Below are 25,176 nucleotides of genomic sequence, written 5' to 3'. Positions count from 1 at the left end.
TTTAAGATTTATCAGGATAGATGAAGTCATGGAGACACAAATCAAAGGAATGCACAATATTTTAAATGAAATAATATCAGAAAATTTCTCAAAGCTGAAGAATGAACTGGAAAATCAAATATAATAGGCTTACAGCACCCCAAATGTGCAAAATTACAGCAGACCCACATCAAAGCACATTATAATGAAAATGCCTAGCATACAGAATAAGGATACAATTTTAAATGCTGCAAGAGAAAAATATCAGATTACATATGGGGGAAAATAATTCCTTCAAAGCTAGTAGGTCCTAAAATAACATATACCAAGCTCTGAAAGAAAATAGATGTCAACCAAGAATCCTATATCGAGAAAAATTAAGCTTCAGAAATTTGAAGATAACATAAAAAAACCTTTCATGATAAACAAAAATTAAAATAATTCACAACCAGAAGTACTGTACTTCAGAATATTTTCAACAAAATATTACATGGAGATGAAATGAAAAAAAAGTAAAAACCAGTAAAGGGAGAAACTACATTAAAGAAATAGTCAATCAAAGGAGAAACTAATTCAAGGAGAAACCTAGAAATAAACCAAAACTGTCCAGGAACTCAAATCATATCTCACTAATAACCTTAAACATTAATGGCCTAAACTGATCAATCAAAAGACACAGGCTGACAGATTGAATTAAAAAACAGGACCCAACAATATGCTATCTCCAAGAGACTTGCCTCATAGGCAAAGACATCCACAGACTGAAGGTGAAAGGATGGAAAAAAATGTATCATTCACAGGATTGTGTATCCTCTAAAATACAGCAAGTTATGTAAGCTATATAATTATAATTATATAATTGTTATATTACATTAATACACTTTTAGCATCTATAGGGTTGTTTTGATAGGTGCCTTTTGCATTGACATTTTTTCTTGATTAAACTTGTTAGATTTTCATTGAATTTTAGCTATATTATTTCTTTTCTATTTCAAATATTTCTGCTCCTACTCCTATTTTCCCTGCTACTACCTAATTTGAAAATAATTTATTACTCTAGCTTCTTTCTGATATAAATATTAAGTGTGCATCTGCATACTATTTTGTCCCAGAGTTTCTGACTTTTTAAACTTTTATTATCACTTAGTTCAAAGCACTTTTTATTACTTTTGCTTTATTCTTTGATTTGTGAGCTATTTATAAGTGTGCCATTTAATTTTGAAGTAGTTGAGACATGGGAGTGGGGTTCTATATATCTTAAGGTGATCTAATGTAATTAATCATGCAAGAAACACAGTCTGCATGATTTGTATTTTTTAATTTATCAAAGCTTATTTTATAACAGAATAGCCTATCATTATTAATGTTCTACTTGTCATTTTTGTGCATGGTTCTCTATAAATAACAAATAGGTCAAGGTGGATGATAATGTTGTTAAGCCTTCTATGAAAATACAATAGCTTTCAAAACCATTCCCCAAAAGGCACTTGTGGCTGAATCTGCTGGATCTCAGACTTAACACCATCTAATATTGTCATCTGTGTTCCTGGTTAGAAAAATGGCTTTCTAAGGATTGATATTTGAGTTGTCCAGTGATCACTGTTATCAATCTCCAGCCCTGTAGCACAGAGGTAAGGAAAGAAATTTGCAGGCTGCTGCAATTGCCACAGGACCAGAGCCCCCTCACCATTTGCTACTTTGTCTTTAAATGATAACAAACCACTATGCTGACTTTTCTTCAGCTAATTCTGCTATTGAATTACTCTGTATTTCAAAGCCAAAGGCATTCAGGCAAATACTTAAACACCTGAGTACAAAACAAAGGCTGAGGACAGTATCTCCCTATTGGAGTAGTTCAGGACTAAAGAGCATCAAGTCAAGAACTAGTTTCTGGAGAGCCTACCTGAACCCACTGCATATTTAAGGACTCAAAATCTGTTTAGTATATTGTATACAGAAAATGTTCATAAGAGTGTAATCAAGAGATTACGCTATAGCAAACCAGACATTTCTGTTCTTAATCCCTCACTCTGGTCCTGCACCTCCTCTCCTGAGTATTATTTAGTCCTTATTTATATTTTTAATGAAATTGCAAGTTCATAGTTAGGTTCTATTCCCTCCTCTGTCTCATCAGCCATCTCCAACTGCCCATGTCCTAGGCAGACTGCACCCACATCTGGTCTCTACCTGGAATTTATTCTCTTTCTCACCCAGAAGATACCTCTTCTCTTCCTTTTCCCATCAAAACTGCTCTAGGTGAGACAAGGACAAGCCCCTCACAACCCTCACCCTACCCTGCACCTCCATTTGTGGGGACAGATTCCCATTCTCCAGAAGTTCCTCCTCTGTCCCCAATTATGGACACTTATAGTAACTTGTTAAACTCATTTATTAATTCTGGCACTCAGGCTTTCCCCATTAGGTATGAAATCAGCTATAGGTTGTTTATAGGACTTTTTGTCAGATGGAGGTGTTTTCCTTCTCATCCTTATTTGCTTAGCACTTAGAACATGACTGGGTGTTGAATTTTGTGAAGTCCTAGTTTTGCATCTCTTAAGATGATGAATAATTTTGTTAAGGTGATTAATAGCACTTCTGAATATTCTATTGTTCACAGGACTACAGTATTCCTGAGATATTACTCACTTGATCATGATGTATTATCTATTTTATTTTGATATTTATTTCCCTAATATTTTGTGGTGTTTATTGTGTTTCTCTCTTCATGAAGGATATTAGTTTGTAATTTTCTTATCTTAAAATGTCCTTGTGATGACTGAGATTTTAGCTCAGCAGTAAAGTGCTTGACTAGGGTTCACAAGGCCCTGGGTTTGATCACCAGCACTGAAAAAAATAATCATAAATAAATATTAATAAAAAGTAATTATAAATAAATATTAATTTAAAAATTAAGTGTTGCTTGATTATTTTGTGATTAGGATCCTTCTGGCCTCATAAAATGGGTTTGGCAATATAATATATCCCAGGCATGTTACCATAAAATCTTTGTTTAAGATTATTATTATTTGGTTCTTAAATATTTGATAGAATCACCAATTAATATGATTCTAGTGTCTATTTGGTAAGGTTTTTATAAATTTAATTACTATAACATGTATATAGCTATTCAGATTTTCCACTTTTTTCTTATATAATTTGATAATTTGTTTTTCAAGATTTTTTTGTCTATGTTGTCATTGAGCTAAAGGTTTTTCCTATAATATATCCTTATAAGAAGATACACAGGACTACATTATGGTAATTCCTTAGGATATGTTGAGATATCTTTTGTATTTGGATATTGCTTATTGTGCTTTTCTTTCTCACTTAATCTTGCTCTCATCAAGTTTATTAAACTTTTTGAAAAGTCATTTTTCTGTTTTTTTATGGTGTTATCATTTTCTATATTCTACATCATATCTTTACTATTTTTTTTCATCCACTTATTTTGGTTTAATCCCTTCTTTTTTTATCTCAAGGTGGATAATCAGAGTCAATATTAATTTTATCCTTGTGTCTTTTTCTAATGTAAGCAGATGGCATAGAAACATTCCTTTCTTCAGCTGCATCCTGTTGCTAGGTTGCTTTTCAGTTATCTATCAGTTCAAAATAATTTCCAATTCCCCTTGTAATTTTTTCTTTAAACATAGGTATTTTTTTAAAGAAACACATTGCTTAATTTTAAAATGTTTGGTTATCATTCAGATATTTACATTGTTGACTCATATTTTAAGTGTTGTCAAATATGCTCGGAAAAACATTCTTAAATTTTGAGACTCGCTTTATGATCGTATTAGTTAACTTGATAACACTGTGACAAAATACCTGTGATAAACAACTTAAAAGAAAGAAATATTTGTTTAAGATAATATTTTGAGAGGTTTAGTCCAGGGTTTTTAGCACCTTTTCTCTGGACCTCTGGTAAAGCCCAACAGCTTGGTTGGGGTCATGGTGTTTGGGAAGTGAGAGAGCAGAAGGGGTCCAAGGTCCCAATCTCCCCTTCCAGGCCATGCCTCCAATGACTTAACTTCCTTCATCCAAGCCCCAGCTTCCAAAGTTTCCACCATTCCCAATTCCATCATAAGCTGGGTACTCAACATTCAGCACATAATCATGTGTAGAAAATACAAGGTTGCAACCACAACAATGATTGTACCTTACAGTCTACCTTAGTGAATGTTCCCTGTAATCCTGAAATTAATATGACATCTCTTCTCTATCTAATGTTCTATAAAAGCTTCAGGTTTTATAAGTCTTTGATAACCATACAAACTTTTTTCTTGTACTTATTGTATCAATTATAGACAGATGAGTGTTTACAGTTCTATACATGACAGTAGATTTCCTTAGTTCTGGTCTTTTTTTTTTTTTTTTTTGAAGCTCTAGTATTCAAAGGGCATGCACATTAGTGAATTTCATGTTTTGTTAAAAATATCAACTCCTTTATCATTGTGAAATGTCTCCTCTATAGCTCTAAAAATATTCCTTGTCTGGAAATCTATTTTAGGGCTCTTGTATTTTGTGCCATATCAACTTAGCTTAATTACAACTAAGTTCCCCAGAATCTCCTTTGTTGTACACTTCTCAGTTAGAATTGGCCCAAAGAGAAATTAGATAAAGGAGAAATGTATATTACTCTCTTAACCAACTACAGTGGTAAATGGACAGTGTGGTGTTGGACAGATGGAGAGGTGCTGGTGGATTTCGTCTTTTCCTAGCTCTCCTCCATTCTACATGAAGTTCTTCTTCATGACTGCTACCAGTGCATACCCACAGTGGTTTTAGGCATCATCAGATGTGTGGCTAAGACTCTAAAAAGAAACAGCTCCCTTCATGAGTCCAGCACTTCTTACTTTGAGGTCACACTTGTGCTAACAGACATATCAGCTCTCATGTATTCCCTCCTTGGTGATCCTTCTGACGCTCCAACTCCACTGTTCAGACCCTCTCTTCCCTAATTCTTTTTCTAATTTCCATGAGAAAGTAAAATGTTATTCTCTGAGAAAGCAACAAAGTTAATATTCTAACTGGTGTTTGAAAAAAAAAAAAGAAAACACACATTACCAATATCAAGAATTGCATGGGATATCATTAAATATCCTAAAATACTAAAGGCAAAATAAGAGAATATTATAACATTATGAACTACTCTACACACATAAATTCAAGTGTGGATCTATTTCTTGAAAACCCCAAGCTACTAAATTCACTCAAAATGAACCAAGTAAACTGAATAGTGCTCTAACTACTATTTAAACTATATTAATAATAAAAAGTAATCTCTAGGTCCACATTGATTAACTGGAAATTCTATTAACAATTAAGAAAGTACATTATACTACATAAAATTTTTTCAAAAAATGTAAAAGAAGGAAACACCTTATGATTCACTATGTGAAGTCAGCGTGACCTTGATACAATACAAATGAGATCCCTGACTTCTAAAAAACAAAACAAAACCCCAAACCTATAGAACAATAACCATAATGAACATACATACAAAATTTATAATGAAATATTAATAAATTAATTCCAGCAATATACAAAATGAACACTACAATAAGTGGGTGTGATAATTTTCTAACATGAACTCAACTACATTAAGGTTCACACCAATATCTGGTGAGACATTATTTTTGCTTGTGTATAGAAGAGATTAGTATTTGACGCAGAATCTTCACTGATATGCATACACATCATTAACTTCATTGATGGTCCCATAAAAAATAAAGTTAGAGGGCTGAGCATGATGGTGTACAACTGTAATCCCATTTCCTGAGAGGCTGAGGCAGGAGAATCTCAAGTTCAAGACCAGCCTGCTAAACTCAGTGAGACCCTGTCACAAAATAAATTAAAAATGGCTGGGTTGTGCCTCAGTGACAGATGCTTGGCTAGTATGTAGAAGACTCTGGATCCAATCTCCAGTACCGCAAAGATTAACAATAATAATCAAGATGGAGAAATAACTAATTCACTTTGTCTCCTGGAGCTGGGAAAGTCATCTCTTCAACTTTACTGTGAAAGCTCCCCTGCTTCTTAAACCTGTGGGCTCAGAATAACTTACATCTGGTTCTCCAGCTTTGATGACATATCATGGGACTTCCTGGCCTTCACAATTGTGAATCAATTCTCCTAATGCATCCTCTCATACCTACATATCTTTTTTTTTTTTAAATATTTATTTTTTAGTTTTCGGCGAACACAACATCTTTGTTTGTATGTGGTGCTGAGGATCGAACCCGGGCCGCACGCATGCCAGGCGAGCGCGCTACCGCTTGAGCCACATCCCCAGCCCCTACATATCTTATTGGTTCTCTTTTTCCCTAATTGCTGGGTTAATCCCAGGGATGTCTGACTGGCTCTCTGTAAAATAATCAATTGTTGTAATTCACTATGTTGACAGTCTAAATACTAAAACCACATAATAATATCAATTGATGCAGAAACTATATTTGGCATTATGTATTGCACTACCCAGTTTTAAGACTTAATATAAAGCTACAGTTAGCAAGATATTGTACTATGGACAAAGAAATAAACACAGATGAATTTAACAAAAAGATTAACTTCCAGAAATAGGGCCCCATCAGTATGGCCAATTGACTATTGACAAAGGTAAAAAGGCAATTCAGTAAGAACATCTATTGGTGATAAAAAAAAATAGCAGTATATTAGAAATAGAAGAGAATGTCCTCAAACTGATAAAGGACATCTACAAAATGGAACAGCTAATTTCACACTCCCACATTTCCTGGTGAAAACCAAATACTGTCCCCACCACATTGGTAACAAGGCAAGGTGTCCACCCTCACCACTCACATCAGCATTCTATGTCAGTCTTAACCAATGAGATAATGCAGAAAAAGAAATAAAAGGCATCCATTCTTGGAAAGGTATAGATAAAACTGTTTCTGTCACAGGTTTTATGATTGTCCATATAAAAGATCTCAAAGAATCTTGGTGGGAAACCCCCTAAAGTATTAAAACTAATGAGAGGGGCTGGGTTTGGGCTCAGCAGTAGCACACTTGTCTGGCATGTGTGAGGCACCCCCCAAAGTATTAAAACTAATGAGAGGGGCTGGGGCTGGGGCTCAGCAGTAGCACCACTTGCCTGGCATGTGTGAGGCACTGGGTTCAATTCTCAGCACGACTTATAAATAAATGAAATAAAGATTTATATTTATTTATATTTATTTAGCAGTATTGTAGGATGCAATGTACATAAACAGAAGTCAAAACATATTTCTATTACTAACAATATAAAACTAGAAAGCAAACTTCTAAAATCTTAGAATCAATACCATTTAAAATGGTTCCCCCAGGGTGAAATTCTTCAGAAAAACATAATATAGTATATAAATGGCAAAGGATTTTAAAAGGATAAAAGAACACCTAAATTAGGAAATATAATGTGTTTATATGGTTCAGAGGACCCACAGCGTCATAGCTGAGTAATATCTGTACTAACCGGTAGAAAAAAGCTGGGGCACATGGAGGCTGAGAAAGGGCTTGCAAATCCAAGGCGGGTTGGGACTTGTTCATTACTGTGGTTCCATGCACTAGTGGTGAGCCCTCTGGACACTTTAAGTCCAACAATCAGAGTTCAAGTGTCGGTTTCCCCTCCAAGTTCTACTTTAGGGGACAGGCGGGATTCAGGGCAGGGAGAGAGACTGCTCAGGACAGTGGCTGCTCCCTGAGTCCTCCATGGTCCCCTGCTGTTTGCCCGCTCAGCCCTGTTCCCCAGCGCTGACCCCTGGCTCCTCGCTAATTCGGGTGCCTGAGGCTGCGACACTGGGAAACTGGATACAAGGAATCTGAGTGTCCATGCTTGGGACATCCTGCCGGCTCCATGCTTGCTGGCACTGAAGGTGTCCACCCCATGGACAATAGGCCCTGTGACCCTGCAAGACCCCCTCTGTCCTCAGGTGACCCTCTTCAACTGGCCACATATTTGGCTCTATTGTCCTATTTCCATACAAGTAGAAAATACTTGAAATAGGAAAATGTTCCTTAGCTCAGGGGTGGGATGATCAGACTCAGTTTCCAGTCCTGGGTTCAAGCGGGTTGGGAGCAGTTCAGGTTCCTTAGATTCTTGACTGTCACCATTTTATAGGAAGAATAGTGCGCTTCCGAGCGTCTATTGAGGCCAGTAGGGGGCGCAGGTGCCTAGGATTTTGCACCCCAGTGTAGGAAATCCCTTGAAGCCCTGAATTCGGCCAAGAAAAGAGCTGGACCTTGATTTGAGTGTCCCAGAAGTTGAGTCTCCAAGTTCTTCAATGGAGTTCATCCAGTGGGAAGGTGAGAGGAGCCTGAGCAGCTCCAGGAGCGCACCCCAGAATCGCAAGGCTCCCCCTTGTCCCTGCCAGGCTCTGCTCTGAAAAGAAGCCCTTGGAGATCATGAAAAGTTCGTTGTGATTCCTTCCCTCCTCCAATAGAGGAGTATTTGAAAGACTCTTCCCACCTAGTTAAATGTTCTCCGCCTGGCGTTAGAGTTTTCTTTAGGAGTGTGTGTGTGTGTGTGTGTGTGTGTGTGTGTGTGTGTTCGATTTTAAAACTGTGTGGTTACAAAGGACTAAAAAATAGTTGCTTTTTAAAAATATTTGTTTTAGTTGTAAGTGGACGCAGTACCTTTACTTATTTGATTTTATTTTTATGTGGTGCTAGGGATCAAACTAGTGCCTAGGCAAGTGTTTTACCACTGAGCCACAAGCCCAGCCCCAATAGTTACTTTTTTGAGGGACTTACTTTGGAGCATCTGAAAAGAAAGACTCTGGGGACTTGGAAAGTTGTGTAGGGAGGGGAGAGCAACTGAAAGGAGGGGACCAGCAAGGAGCTAAGAGGGTAGTTTTCAGTTGCTGGGTTTGAGATACTGCATTTGCCCACTCTGGAGCCTCTCTCATGTCCTTAGAATCCCTTATGAATCCACCCAAGAATGCTGTCCACCCAGAAAGCTTGGAGCTATTTGCTTTCTTTGTTTTCACTAACTTGCCTTTCATCCTGGAATTAGGGAAATCTCTTTTGTAAGATGGGTAGTAGCTAAATCAGGTACCCTGCTGGCTTCCTTAACCCCTTATGTTCCATTGTCCCATTTTTGGAACACCAAAAAATTTAAATTGAGCCACAAATAGAAAATGTAAGTAACTTCCAAATAAATGTTTGTGTTTTTAGAGTTCTAGTATTCTGAGAAACATAATAAGGGAATAATCTCTCATATTTACAAATATTATTAATGATATCATTATTAATGATAATAAATTATATAATAAGCTCTAGATTGAACTTTGCAAACTATTTTAATGCACCTGCATCAATTCCATTGAAATATTGGCAGAATTGAAAACTTGGGGCTTAATGGTTAAGTTTGACAGTACACTGTCTCCCCTCCCCCACATATTTTTTCCCCTGCAGACAGGCTGACTTCTGGGGCTAGAGAGGTTTAGATTGAGGGGAGAGGTTCAGGACTTGAGACCATCAAATCAAAGTATAGTCCTGGCTGAAGATTCAAGGATTGGACTCCTGTTCAGTAGACAGTACAAGTTTTATCAAAGTAATCAACAGATTTCTCTGTAGCAACCCAGGCATTTTTAATCTTATGCCCTCACTCCACCTCCCCTCCTTGTGAATTGTTTAGTCCTTATTTAATTATTTAATTTTTATTTTTTAATGCTATTGCAAGTTCGTAGTTAGGTTCTGATCTTTATATCTCACCAGCCATCTCCAATTGCCCTTGCTCTGGGCAGACTGCACCCCTATCTGGTCCCTACCTGAAGCTTACTGTTATTTTCTCTCCTTCACCTAGGAAATATCCTTCTCTTCTTTTTTTTATTTTTTTTAAGTTTGTATATGACAGCAGAATGCATTACAATTCTTATTACACATATAGAGTTTTCATATCTCTGGTTGTATACAAAGTATATTCACACCAATTTGTGTCTTCATACACGTACTTTGGCTAATAATATCTATCACATTCCACCATCATTTATAACCCCATGCCCTCTCCCTTACCCTCCCAACTCTCTGCCCTATCTAGATTTCTTCTATTCCTCCCATGATCCCCCTCCCTACCCCACTATGAATCAGCCTCCTTTTATCAGAGAAAATATTCTGCATTTGGTTTTTGGGGATTGGCTAACTTAACTTAGCATTATCTTTTCTAACACCATCCATTTACCTGCAAATGATTTTATTCTCTTTTATTGCTGATAATATTCCAATATATATATATGCCACATTTTTTAATCCATTCATCTATTGAAGGGCATCAAGAATCAATAAATGGGATGGAAATAAACTAAAAAGTTTCTTCTCAGCAAAAGAAACAATCTGTGAGGTAAATAGAGAGCCTACATCTTGGGAGCACATCTTTACCCCTCACACATCAGATGGAGCACTAATCTCTAGGGTATATAAAGAACTCAAAAAACTAAGCACCCAAAAAACAAATAACCCAATCAATAAATGGGCCAAAGATCTGAACAGACACTTCTCAGAAGATGTTGTACAGTCAATCAACAAACACATGAAAAAAAATGTTCATCGTCACTAGCAATTAGAGAAATGCAAATCAAAAGCACTCTAAGATTTCATCTCACTCCAATCAGAATGGCAGCTATTATGAAGACAAACAACAATAGGTGTTGTTGAGGATGTGGGGAAAAAGACACACTCATATGCTGCTGGTGGGACTGCAAATTGGTGCAGCCAATATAGAAAGCAGTATGGAGATTTCTCGGAAAATTGGGAATGGAACCACCATTTGACCCAGCTGTCCCTCTCCTCGGTGGATACCCAAAGGACTTAAAAACGACATACTACAGGGACACAGCCACATCAATGTTTATAGCAGCACAATTCACAATAGCTAAACTGGGGAACCAATCCCTTCTCTTCTCCTTTCCATCAAAACCACTGTAGCTGGGACAAATCCCTCAGCAGCCTCACCCCACCCTCCACCTCTCTTTGTAGAGGCAGATTCCCATTGTCCTGCAATTTCTCTCTCAGCCCCCTTATGTGCACTTCTAGCAACTTGCTTATGTCACCAATTAATTTTGGCAGTTTTCTGGTGAACTCCTTAGTATTATCTACCTACACGGTCAGTAATTTGCAATTTAAGACAGCTCTACTTCTTCCTTTTTAAATCTTCTGCCTACAGTTTTCTTGCCTTGTCTTTTCCCCAGTGTTTGTGGGTTCTATTCAGACTTTCCCCATTACATATGAAATCAGCTATAGGTTCTAAGGAATTTTTCTCAGGATGAGGTGTTTTCCTTCTGTTCCTCATTGTTTACAAATTGGAACATGACTGGGTGTTAAATTTTTTTAATTTAACATTTACTGTCTAAATCATTTCTTGAGCACTTCCTACATTGTCTTTATTTTAAAATATCCTTTATGTTGTTCTTACAAATTAGACATCTTTTATGGGCTGGTGCTTTGTCTCATTAGTTCTCTAACAGCTGAGAACATACATTATAAATCTTACACCTCACCATGGAGAAACACAGGACTCAAAATAGTTTGAACTGAAAGGTTGTTGAATGCCTTTGATGAAAGCCATCTTGGACAGTTTTTTAAGAAATAATTTGCTGTCTCATCACTAGTAAATATTCTATATGGAATGTCAGAAAGGAAAATTAAGCCATAATTTTCTTAGCTACAATTATGCTTCTTTTATATCTTTTTAAGTTGAAGATGGACACAATATCTTTTTTTAAATTTATTTTTATGTGGTGCTGTTGATCGAACCCAGGACCTCACACGTGCGAGGTAAGCACTCTACCACTGAGCTACAACCCCAGCCCTGCTTCTTTAATATTGATCCTAGGACTATATTGTTTGAAACAGACATTTCTTAAAATTATAACTTGAAAAAGAACAAACTCTTTTGACAAAATATTTGATGATCATTCCTCCTAATGATAATTACTTCCATCTCAGTGCAAGGAGTGGTGGTCGTGTTATGTGTGCTCTTAACTAACAATCTTCTGACTAACTAGTTATCTAGTTAACCAGACGTCAAAAGACTACATGGTTCCTAGGCTCTAAGGCATATTCCAACAGCTTCCAAGGGTTTTCATGGAAAAACCAAAGAAAAGGATGCTACAGCCATTGAAAGTGCTCAAAGTGTTTTTTCTTTCCCTCTGCAGGCAACAGGACTGCATCTTACTTTCAACAATTATTATTATTATTATTATTATTATTATTATTACTATTACTATTACTATTATTTAAGGCTTAAGCAATAGAAATTTATTTTCTCACCATTCTGGAAGCTGGAAGTCCAACATCAAGATGTCAGTAGGATTAATAGGTTAATTCTGAGGCCTCTTTTCTTGGCTTTCTTTCTTCTTTCTTTTTTAACTTGTTGTTTTTAGATATACATGACAGTAGGGTATATTTTGACATATTATACATACATAGAGTGAAACCCATTCCATTCATGATCCCATTCTTGTTGTTTTACATAATGAGGAGTTACACTGGTAGTGTATTCATATATGAGCCCAGAAAAGTTATGTCAGATTCATTCTTTCCTAACCCCATCCTGCCCCCCTCTTTCCTTCATTTCCCTTTGTCAAATCCAATGAACTTCTATTCTTCCCCTCCCTACCATTCCTCATTATGGGTTAGCATCCACATATCAGAGAGAACATTTGGCCTTTGGTTGTTTTTTTTTTTTTTTTTTTGGGGGGGGGGTAGGGGGGAATTGGCTTATTTCACTTAGCATGATACTGTCCAGTTCCTCCCCTTTGCTAGCAAATGCCATAATTTTTTTCTTTATGGCTGAGTAATAGTCCATTGTGTATACATTAGCACATTTTCTTTATCCATTCATCTATTGAAAAACACCTAGGTTGGTTCCATAGCTTGGCTATTGTGAATTGAGATGCTATAAACATTGATATGGCTTCATCATTGTAGTATGTTGATTTTAAGTCCTTTACGTATAAGCCAAGGAGTGGGATAACTGGGTCAAATGGCGGTTTCATTTCAAGTTCTCCAAGGAATCTCCATTCAACTTTCCATAGTGGTTGCCCTAATTTGCAGTCCCACCAGCAATGTATGAGTAAACCTTTTTTCCACATCCTCACCAACATTTATTGTTACTTGCATTCTTGATAATTGCCATTGTGATGTTAAACCATGATGCAAAGAAAAGACTACCAGCTCCAATTTTGAATCAAATTAAAGCAAGCTTGACTTTGTGCACCAGGATTGTCTCTCCCAAAACTCCAGGCTAGAGATCTGTACCCCAGCTCTCCAGGAACATGGTTTTATAGCACAAAAAGTTGCAAAGGGGAGTGTCATAGGAACTTACAGATAACAGGATTTTAACAAGCATGATACAAAGGCAAATAGCGGGTTAATGATCTACATGGCATGATATTTCAAGGTAGGGAGTAAACTCGGATCCCAGAGGATTTATGAGGCTCTGCTGAGGTTTCAGAGAGGATTGTTATCTGGTCAGGGTGAGCCAGGATTTATGAGGTACCACTAAGGTTTTAGAGATGGAGATAGTCAAGAAGAGCCAGTCATGGGTGAGTTTGGAGCACGGGCAGGAATTCCAAACAAGTTTAGAAATTGCAGCCAGAAATTAATTTTTCATGACCTTGTGATGAGATGGCTCCTAATCTTAAGATGGAATTAGGCTGGGTTTATCAGTAACTGGAGTAAGATGGAATCTCAGTGTAGTTTTAATTTGAATCTCTCTAATTGCTAGAGATGTTGAACATTTCTTCATATATTTTTTGATATTCATATTTTTTTTTCTTCTGTGACATTCCTGTTCAGTTCCTTTGTCCATTTAGTGATTGGAATATTTGGAGGTTTTTGTGTTAAGTTTTTTGAGTTCTTTTTATATCCTGAAGATTAATGCTCTATCTGAGATGCAGGTGGTAAAGATTTTCTCCCATTCTGTAGGCTCTCTCTTGGCATTAATGTTTCCGTTGCTGTGAAGAAGCTTGATACCATTCCTAAACTGACATGGTATAGAGTTGGGCCTACTTTTTCTTCGAGAAATTTAACCCCTACATCAAATCCTGCACAAAACTCAACTCAAAGTAGATCAAGGACCTAGATATTAGACCAGAGATACTATGCCTACTGGAAGAAAAAGTAGGCCCAACTCTCCATCATGGGTGTTGAACTACCGTTTTTTCATTTATTAACATATTGATTAATTTTGTCAATGTAATTAACTGCACTGCTTAATTTTCTATCGATAAAATAGTTTAACATTCTTGAGACATCCTTTTGACCATGATGTATTAACTATTTTATAGTATTTTATCATGAAAAATGTTTATATTTATTCAAATAGTGTTGTTAAAATTTTTATCACATCTATCTTGTATGTATGTAAAGGATGTGGGAAATAAACTGGTTAAATTCTAACTTTAACTTCATATTCTGAACCCAACTCTTTTGAGTCACTTTTTACGTCACTGTCCCCACTGCCTGCATTTGCCCACAGAACAGAGTCCTAGGTGTCTTCAAGAGAACTGATTATTCCTCCTCTTGAAAGAAGGCTCCATCCCATTTTCTGTTGATGCTAGTGGGAAGCTTTAGACAAAACACTGTCTGATGCCTCCATCTTAGTCCAGCTCTGCCCATGAAGCCCTCACACCAGCCTCTTATTGCTTTGAATATTGTTTTCAGTGACTCCAAGAGTCTGGGCAATTTCCTCTGCCTTTGACTTCATTGCTTGGTGTGTGACAGGCAATCCCTTTGCACGTGCCTCACTGACAAAATATAGTTCAGTTTCATCTATTTGTGGGTATCTTCTAATGTTAGGTTATGTAAAATATTTTGTGGGTGCTTTGCAAGAAAATATGGAATTTCCAACAATGAGTATTTGCTTTTCTAATATCAAATTTCTGCCCTCTGTTTTCATGCTTTTCTGTATATACAATAACCTTGTGTTTCAATGTTAAGTCATAACATAATTTTTCTGAAGGCATTTTAAAATGCCAACCAAAAACTGACATTTTTGGTATTAACAATACACAGGTCAATTAGAGGATGCCATTTATATGCTGTAATTTACACAGGCACAAGTTAGAATAATTCTGTGATTATCAACTGGTTAGCATACTGAGATGCATTCCAATTTCAAACAAGCTAAAATGTGAAGAAAGAACTTATATTTTATGCCTATTAAAATATGGGGTTTTTTTTTCGAGTTTAGAATGATCACCAGATTCACACCAGTGCCAAGAAACAAGCAAACAAAGACTCCATGAGCCAAGGAATAAGTGTGCTAAGTAAAAAGTTAGTGAATCAAAATATTGTCTTTAAGATAAAATTAGCAGTGGTCCAATTGGTTTTAATTCCCTTTGTTATCTTATGGCTTACATTTAACTTTTTTGAACCTCATATAAATCCAAATACAAATATTCTTCAGTCATTTAATAAATTTCAAAGTCAAGTCACTAAAGACAGAGAGGTTCACAATTACATTCCACCATTCACTGATAAAGGACCATGTGTGGGATCAGTGACTTTTGTTATGGTTTAAATGTGGTGTCCCCCAAAACTCATGTGTGAGACAATGTGAGAAGGTTTGAAGGAGAATGATTCAATTATATTCTTAACCTAATCATGAATTAATCCCTGATGGGATTAACTGGGTGGGGACTGGAGGTAAGTGGGGTGTAGCTAGAGGAAGTGGTTCATTGGAGACACATCTGTGAGATATATATACTTGGAGAGTGAAATATCTCTCTGCTTCCTGGTCATCCTGTGAGCTGCTTCCTGTGCCACACTCTTCTACCATGATGTTCAGCCTTATCTTAATCCCTGAGGAATATAGCCTGCTGAAACCGTGAGCACTCAAATAAACTTTTCTTCCTAAAATTGTTCTGGTTAGATCTTCTAGTCACAGCAGCAAAAAAGCTAACTAAAACAACCTTCATCATCATGTGCTCTCCTTCAGGGAGGTGATCTTATCCTGCCTGCAGAGCATAAAGGGTCTGCTTCTGTTTAGGATTCAGAAAGGCCCATGACCTCCCTGCTGGGATCCTGGGTTTCCCACCAGTCCTGATAGAAACTTAAAACACAAAAGAGATGCCACACAAAGCACCAACTGCACCATCAGCAGAAAGACCATGAACAATGTGGCCAGGAACAGCAGCAGGGTTAGCTGATCTGGTGCCACCTTAGGGGAAGGCACAGGACACACAGGGACACAATCCTCCCAGCCGCCATGGTCCCGAGGTCCTCTGGGTCCCCAGGAATGCCAGGTAAGTGTCTCCCAGGGGTCACAGTGACTTCTCGCCCAGTTTTACAATGTTTTTACATGTACTTTCCCAATATCTTGTGGGGTTTATTGTACCTGTGTTCATTAGAAATGATAGTTTTTAGTTTGCTTACCTTAAAGTGTCCTTGTGTGGATGGGGGTCTTAGCTCAGTGGTAGAATGCCAGCTAAAGAGGCCCTGGGTTTGATCACCAGCACTATAAAATTAATGATGATGATGATGATGGCAATAAATATGAATAAAATAATTTAAATGTCCTTCTCAAGGTGGAAGCACAGACAGAACACTGATTTTGTCCTTGTGTTCTTTTCTAGTGTAAGCAGTTGGAGAGTTAGAGGGAGACACTCCCTTAAGAACTTCTTCAGCTGCATCACCTCACTCTTGATATTTCTGCATTTCAATTATTCATCAGTTCAAAAGCTTCCTATATCCCTGGTAATTTTTTTTTCTTTAACACATAAGTAATTTTAAAAGAAATAGATTGCCTAATTTCAAAATATTTGGTTGGTTTTCAGATTTGTTATATTGTTGACTAACAATCTAACTTTGTTGTGGTTAAAGAATACTCTGGATAAAATCTTTAAGATATTTTCAAGACTTATTTTTATGATTTATTATTCATATTTGTGACACTGTGATAAAATACCTGAAAAAAAAAACTTAAAAGAAGGTACAAATAAGTTTTTCTCATAATTTGAGAAGTTTCAGTCCATAGTCACTTGGTCTCATTGTTGTGGGCCTTTGGTGAGGCCAAACATCATGGTGTCAGTCCTGTGGTAAAGCAAAGGTGTTCACACCATAGGGTCTGGGAAGTGAGAGAGGCAAGTGCTCTGATACTGAGACACAATCCCAGCCCAGATATAGTTTTATCACTGACAGATACGAGAGCATGTTGGGTCCTTTGGAGGAATTCAGCAGTGCTGGCATAGGACAAACTCCATCCCATTGATCCTCTTGTGGACTTCTCTTTTTCTTTTTCTTCTTCTTCCTCCAGCAGCTTGGCTTGGAGTCTTTGCTGGGAGATTCTTTTCCTACCTAGTAAGTCATCCAACTCGTCAGTCCCAGCAGTCAAGCCTAAGGGTCCTTCAGTTCCAGCCAATAGGACAAGTTCCTCACGTTGCACAATTCTCCACCATCTTGCTGTTATAATCAGATGTGTTCACACCTACGGATCACTTAAAACCGGGAGTCAACCAGCCTCTCACAGGACTGTATTTTCTTCCTTACTTCATTCCCTGCAGAGTTGAGGTCGCTCAGGCACCCTGTCATGTTATGCAGAACTAGTGAAGTCAGAAATTTAATTTTATAATCACCAACAAAAGAAGAGCATTCCACCCAGAACAGGAACAATCACAGTGTTTGTTCAGGTTGAGAGGGCATTTCAGATGATTGATGTCTTCTTTAAGGCATCACATGAAGATGAATAGCAAATAACTCCTGTAACAAGCTCCGTTACTTCTGCATCAATAGTTTTTCTCACAGATGCAAGATGGCACGTATCCCACCAACATTTTTCATGGCTATTTGATTTTCATCTGTGGACTTGCCAAAAACAAGGTTTCAGAGGGCACAAGTATCCTTCTGAACTTCCAAAACTCTATAGTCCAAAAAGTCAAACAGACGCCTGATTCGCCCTAGCCTATATACCTCCAATTTCACTTTGTTGTTGCCAAAACCCAGGTGCTGGAGATAGGCTGCTATGTTTGCTTGGATGGAGTGCAGCTGGTGCTGCAGCATATGAATGATTTTGGGCAGCTTAGGATTGTGCCAGGCAAACTTCCTGGGGTCTTTCTGGATGCTGTCCTGTGGGAGGCCATCTATGAGCTGTGTGTGAACTGAGTGACATTCGAACCATTAGGCAGGGAAGACTGGTTTTGGGAACTCCCAAGCAGAACCTCCTGATGCGAGAATGCCCAATTCACGTTGGCACTCTGTTCTAACTCACAGCTCAAGTTCAAGCACAGTCTCAGAGAGAGATGGGTGTAGCCTGCCAAGCACCAATCAATCTGTTTACTACTGCAAGACCCCTGCTACACCAAGGAATAAGCACCAAAGCAAGACTCCTCCCACTGAAACCTTATCCCTGCCTTTGATATACTCCCCCTTAAATAAAAAATTAGGGCCTTTTTCAGATGTTCAGTTCCAGTTCCTATCAGGACTGGAAGACCCACAAGACAATCCTCTATTTAAATTTAGCCTTTGGCTTTGTCTTACTTCTTACTGATTATTTTAGACTTTTTATTTTCCCAGGCGGCTCACACTTCCTGAGCAGGAACCTGCTTTGTTGGGGTGCTGATCACCCCATCACACTGTCTGTTGGTGGGGATCTTGTGGTGCCATCATCAGCCAGAGCTGCCTACTGAAGCCTGTTATAATTGAACTATTGTACTTGATATTGTATTGGCCTGTAAAGCTGGGTGTAGGTAGCTGTTGTGCTTAGAGCATAATTATTTGTTTGGTATGGAAGGTCATTCTGTTGGCTGGAAGTCTTTTATGGATTCCAACACCTGAGCTGGTGTGATAGAGAGCCACTTGCCATCCTTGGAGCTCCACGTTTCTTTGGTTTGGCCTGTGGTACACTAGGCTATAATAGGTCCTTCCCTCACATACAGGAGATATAGCAGAAGACATAGTCTAGCGAAAGCTGTCTGTGCTGACAAACACAGGAACTCAATAAACTATCAGGCTGTCTGGGTGAGATGGAACCATCCTATTGTAAATATCTTACTGTTACTGTCCAAATTGCTCCATGTCATGAACACCCCTTTTCAGAGAAGATGCCAGATGATGTGGTACTGCAGTCGATCCTGCGCATTTGGGGGGACGCCGCCGCCACCTGGCTTTGGGAAGGAGAAGCTATTGTGTCTGTGCATCTGTCAGGGTCACTGGGGACTCAAAAGGTGGTTTGGCATTGAGGGGCTATTCCCCTGGGATTGGAGGTCTTTCAAGAGGTGACTGAACCAATCTGCCACATAGCACTGGGAGTCCTGAGTACCCTCTAAAATCATGGTGTGATGTGTTGGAAATGTGGCCTCCAATTTGGGTGCATTAAATTTTGTTGTCATTGGATTCTCTCCAGCCAGCTACCAGAGGATTCCCTACTTCCTGTCTCTGTGGATAGTGAGTAGATGCTGCTATTGTCCCAAATAAACTTTATATACATATAATATAATATAAATATATAATATATATATAATATATATATATATTATATATAATATAATATAAAACTACATATATATAGTTTTAGTTTTTGATGGCTTTTATTTTATTCATTTATTTATATGCAGTGCTGAGAATCGAACCCAGTGCCTCCCACATGCAAGGCAGGAGCTCTACCACTGAGCCACAACTCCAGCCCCCAAATAAACTTTTGAGTACCAATCCATCAACAGCTTGTAACAGGGGTCCACTTCACCTTTTTAATATAGTTCTGAGGCTTATTTTTTAAAGGGACATTTTTTTCCCTTTTCCTTTTCTCCCCCTCACTCTCCTTAACCTGGAGGCCAGATTTCCCTGAGTTATCTGTGTTCCACAGGAAGGAGATGTCTGTAAGAGGATCTCAGATGTGACAAATAACAAGTGAATCCTAACACTCCATCAGTGCCCCTGGACTCCCTGTCAGGGCACATTTGGAATATAGCCCTTAAGGAGCTCCTTTAAAATCCTCTGTTCCTTCTGATGGGCAGAATCACTGCCTCAGGGACAGGAGTCCCCTGTGTTTCTCCTTTGTCAGAGAAGCAATAAAACAACTTTTTCCTTTTTCTCAAAACTGTGTCCTCATTATTAATAGGCATTCATTGGCATTGGGAACAAGGACCAAGCTTTTGGTTACAAGCTGAGTTCCTTCTGGGCCTGAGAGTTCAAGCTCAGCTCCTTCTCCTCACCACCTCCTACACATCTTGCCCCACCTCCATCCCTCTCTCCTCTCTGTCCTCCTGGCCTGCCTTGTTGTTCCACTCCCCATTCCTCTTCTTGCTTCTCCTGCCCACATACCCTCTATCCCTCCCACATACACACCATACAGGCCAACACAGGAAGGGGTTGCCCTCATGTGAGATGAAGATGAAGGAATATTTTGTATCAGAAGAAAAATCAAAAACAATCACATTGTTTCTGGTCAAGCTCAGTTTATGAGGAGACCAAAGAAGATGGCTGCACCTTAAAGCTGAACTTCAACCACAGCTATCAAGGTCTAGACAATTCCATTTCCTGTTCCTCATGGCTATGCTAAGAGCCATAGCCAAGTAGTATGATGCATGGCATTTTTGGTTGAAAGGTGAGGCCAGCAAGCCATTGAGATGATATGATTATGTTAAGATCTGCATTCATATGGATATTAGACTCCTGCTGTCCACCTTGGCCTGCTAGGGACTCCTGGAGAGTTCCCATTGGTTGGGGAAGTGCAGTAAGAGGGAATTCCGGAGGAGGGACTTCCTGTTGGGGGTCCAACACTGCGTGTGTCAGTCGGCAATTTTCCTGGGAGCATAAGGGGCATTGGCGGCAGTTTCAAAAATAAAGTTTGTTCCTGCTTGAGTGGCTCGTGATTTTGTGCCCAGCCAGACTGCAGCATGGTTAGATCTGGCCCTCATCTTGAGGGACTTGAATACCCTAGGCCCTTTTCTAGCACCACTTCATGGCCTTCATTGGGCACATAGAGATCCCCATGGTGCTAGAGGCTACAAAGCAGCAGGAAAGCCTGACCAAAGAAAACCATCCAACTGCCCCATTTAGAATGAGCCAAGGGTACAGAGCCAAAGTCAGCAGGCTCCCAGGTATACAGAATCTGCCTCTCCCTCCCTGCTTCCTTGTGTCCTCTTAGCCTCAGATGAGATTTCTGCACCCAAAGCCAGCCTTTGAGAAAATAAGGCCACATCTAAAATAATCTCAACACTTATAAAATCCTAAGGTCATCAGTGGAGTATTTCCAGAGCTCAATTTTAAATTTAGTATTTTTGCTATGTCAGGCTATGCCTTAAGGTAGTGTTTTAATTTTACTAACTTGATTTAGTGTTTTGTTTTAATTCCAACATTAGTCAGCACATGAATTAAGAGTATGTGGCAGGGGCTGGGGATGTGGCTCAAGCGGTAATGCGCTCACCTGGCATGCGCGGGGCGCTGGGTTTGATCCTCAGCATCACATAAAAATAAAATAAAGATGTGTGTCCACTGAAAACTGAAAAATAAAAAAAATTAAAAAGAGTATGTGGCAGCCAGAATAATGGCCTCCCTAGGAGATCCTCTTCCTAATCCTTGGAACCTGTGAACAGGCTTCATTCATTATCTAGCAAGGGACTTGCAGATGGGCTTATGTTAAGGATTCTGAGATGGGGAGACCATGCTGAATGGCACAGGGTAATCCATAACATCCAAATAATCCCATGGGTCTTTAACATGGAAGAAGAGGCAGAGAAAGAGGTCAAGGTGATGGATCAAGCACTCTGCCTGCTTTGCTGGTTGTGAAGGTGGAGGAAGCAGCTACCAGCCAAGGACTGACCTATCAATTTTAGGCCTGTTGGGACCCTTGGTGGACTCCTAACCTACAGAACTCTAAGGAAATGCGTTTGGGGTGTTCTCAGCCACGATGTTTATGGGAATTGGTTACAGCAACAACAGAAAATCAACACAAGTGCCTCTCTAATTCACTTCACCATTGATGAGATCTGAAGGACGTGATGAACTCTGAACATTCTGAAGGCCTAGGTTGACAGGTCAAGAGATACTATTACATATTTTAAGTGGTACCTGTTCTGTTTTCCCTTCCAGCCCCCTTTATAGGACTTAAATTCTATTTCCCCTCACAGGATTTTATTTTTAACTGTTTCTAGGAAATAATTATAGAATGATAGCTTAATTTTAATTCTAGAAGGCAAAAGAATACAAGAATTTTTCTGAAGGAATCTTTTAAGATTTTTATTTCAACATTTATGGTTGTATAAGAGGATAGATAAATGAGGATGGTGAGTTAATCTGTCTGCAGCCCCACCTGGCCTGAGGGGACAGGATATGTCACATTCCTCAGCAAACTGACTCAGGGGTAAGAAGGTCTGGCAGTCAGTGTAGGTAATAAATGATGGGGGTTGAGAAAATAAGGGCTGGTTATCAAAGAAAAGACAGATGGGTTGATAACAGCTAACCTAGGGATCACACTTTCCAGCACAATGAGCTGCTATTGATTATCCCAAGTGCTCCAGCTCCTTCTTACCCTTAGGCATATGCACATAGAAGAAAAAGGTGTGTGTGTGTGTGGGAGGGGGGTTCTGGGGTCTATAAAACAGCAAGACACACCCACTCCTACTGACACCCAGCTCTTTGCCCACTTCTGAAGCCAGAATTAGTGAGACAGTCAGTATAAACAGGTCAATCAGGTCAGGTCGGTTTAAGGAGGTCAATTTTCAGTGAGTCTGGCTAGTTGGAGACTGTCCCCTGAGGGATTGAAATGTTAATTCCTTCAGATCCCTTCCTCCACCCAAGAACCACCCCTGCTCCAACCTGTTGCTAAGGTAACCAGTTACAGGAATAGCTCCCTACAGGGAGTTATAAGGTTGTTAATTAATGTGGGCTGCACCATCCTGCCCTTCCCACTTCAGCCTACCTGTTTCCCACCTTTTGGGCATCCCACTAAGCATTTCCTAGGTCTAGTCACTGCCTAGGCCTAGTCCCATACACAGGAAGGAGAAAGATAAGGGGAAGAGGCAGGAGAACAAAGGAAGCCTAGGACATATAAAAAGGGCAGAACACCTCACTTCTAGGGATACCAGGACACCAGCTCTGGCCCCCTCCTCCCTCCCAGGAGAAGTCTATGTTACCCCCTTTTAAATAAACCCTGCTTTATATGCATGTCTTGGCATGCTTCAGACTTCAACAGGTGAGGAAGCAGGACTTGTCACTGATAGATAACCAGCGGTACCAATTCCCTTCAGAGAAGTCTGCTGTCCCTGTCTCTTTCTTATATAAAATATGCTTTCTACACTTGCCTGGGTGTTTCTCAGCGTGTTTAATCCTAAAAACCAGGGAACAAAGACTCATTCCTGATCTCTAGGACTGGTATCAGAATGACATAATTTTCAATTATGGTTCTTAAATAAATTTATTTAATGTTTTGACTCAATCATATAAAACAATGTGTGTTAACTGTGGTCAGTAGCCCACCTGCATCAGAATCACCTGGGATGCTTATATTTAAATGCAACCCTAGGGTCCCACGCCCACAAAAGTTCTTGGCACTTCACCCCAGGAAATTGCTCCCACAATCTTCACAACTGATTTGTGAAACAGACTGCATTTGAAATTAACAGCTCCAAAGACTTTTAACTTCTGACTTTCCTTAAGCTGAAAATGGAGTCTGAGGGACTTCCCTGGCCCTGAGGGCACTGCCCAGAGGAACTGAGTCTGAGACATGTTTCTGATTAACACAGCCTAGCTAAATATACACATGGATATTTCCTGCCTTTTGTCCTACTGCACCATAGCTCTTATAAAAGCTTTCCATGCTCCTGAGTCACAAATGATGGAGTGTTGAAAAAGAAAATGTTCTCTATCTTGCTCAAATCCAATTCACTGCAAGAAACTTTTATTTCCCTTGCCATCCTAACTCCTGAGTTTTAATGGAACACAACAAACAGCAAAATATGTCCTTCCCTGTGAAAACTGTAAGGCAAATCAAGTTTAAGGATCACTCCATCATATTGTATATTGGAAATTTTCGTAAAATAGAGGAAAAAATGAATTTTTAAACTTAGACTTTATGGATTAGACTATTATTTTTTCATGACAGTTTGTCTTTCCTATTCTGATACACTTGTTCTGGGAAATGGTGTAGAAATGCAAAACAAAACAAAGAAAAACTATTTCCTTATACACATATTTCTTTAATAGCCACCAAAAAAAAGATTGTTGTTTCCTCTCATCCTCCCCATCCATGAGTTATGCTGGCCTTCAACATATTGCTACAGCAACATAAATAAATCTCTATCATACATTTATACACACATACCCACATCCTAGGAGCACTCTGAAGACACAGACTAGGCTTCAGTACAACTAGGGCCTTGCCCAGACCACTTAAAAACAAGCAGAGGGCTGCTATATGCAAGACTTTCCATAGGCTTGGTATGGCCATCAGTTCCCAATTCGCCTGAGGGAAGTTAGGATGACAAAGGGATAACATACCTAATGGGGGTAGGGACAGTACAGTTTGGAGAACATGTAAGAAATGAAGAAGATCATGCTAGGCTAAGCATGACAGGGCATCTAACGAGTCACCAATTCCCCACACAGAATCAAAGCTCTCAGAACTGGTGGTACAGCATGAAGCCCAGCCTGACTTGGCCCAGAGGAGCTACCTGGTTAGGTGTGGATCTGTGAGTAGTGCTCGCTGAACCCCACTGACACTGTCCAGCAGGGCACTGCTGCTCAGTAGTGTGCTTCTATAACTGTGGAGGAGCTTCAGCATTGGGATCACACGCCCCATGTGTAGAAGGCAACTATTTCCTTCGCGTTGACCATCTGAGGACAGCTGTTGAGATGAGAACCGTGCTCTGGCAGGTGCTGTGCCACTGAGGCTGTTCAGAAGCAGTGTCACAAGTGCTACTATGCAATCTCACACGCGCTTTGCTTAATGCTAGGCCCAGGGGAATTTGGCTACTGTTATTCCATCACTGCCAGGAAGTCATTCTACCTTTCTGCCTACCCCACAAGGGCACATCTCTGACTGCATCTTCAGACCTCCAGCAGATTTAGAGGAATCAAGCCCAGATTCTCCTCAGCAGACAGGTAGTTGTGCAAAAGAAGGGCAGGCCCATTCTTCCTGATGCTTTAAGGACCTGTGGTGGCTTTGCTTCTTGCGTGGCTCCTGGAAGGCAAGGATCACAAGGCTGGAGCGCACAGCAGGGCCCTTAGAGATTTCACCTGCAAGCAAACATAAAACAACCCTGTTCA

General features: G+C 39.3%; 1 protein-coding gene and 1 pseudogene across 17 annotated transcripts in view; both read right to left on the bottom strand.

Moving 5' to 3' along the window:
- Positions 1–16,961: 16,961 nt before the first annotated feature.
- On the bottom strand, positions 16,962–24,709 carry LOC143404176 (plakophilin-4-like; annotated as a pseudogene).
- The window catches only part of Pde4dip (phosphodiesterase 4D interacting protein), a 226,783-nt gene continuing 223,729 nt past the window's right edge, over positions 22,123–25,176 (bottom strand). For 6 of the 17 annotated variants that reach the window (XM_076863220.1, XM_076863210.1, XM_076863211.1 and 3 more), the window contains one exon: positions 22,123–25,169. In XM_076863220.1, the coding sequence (XP_076719335.1) occupies positions 25,001–25,169 (169 nt within the window). In that variant the 3' untranslated portion in view covers positions 22,123–25,000. The remainder of the gene's footprint in view (positions 25,170–25,176) is intronic. The other 11 variants (XM_076863223.1, XM_076863215.1, XM_076863217.1 and 8 more) reach the window with 5 other exon arrangements.

Source organism: Callospermophilus lateralis, chromosome 7, assembly GCF_048772815.1.
Source record: "Callospermophilus lateralis isolate mCalLat2 chromosome 7, mCalLat2.hap1, whole genome shotgun sequence".
Lineage (NCBI taxonomy): Eukaryota > Metazoa > Chordata > Mammalia > Rodentia > Sciuridae > Callospermophilus > Callospermophilus lateralis.
The sequence above is the reverse complement of the archived record's forward strand: the minus strand, read 5'-3'. Positions and strand labels throughout refer to the sequence as shown.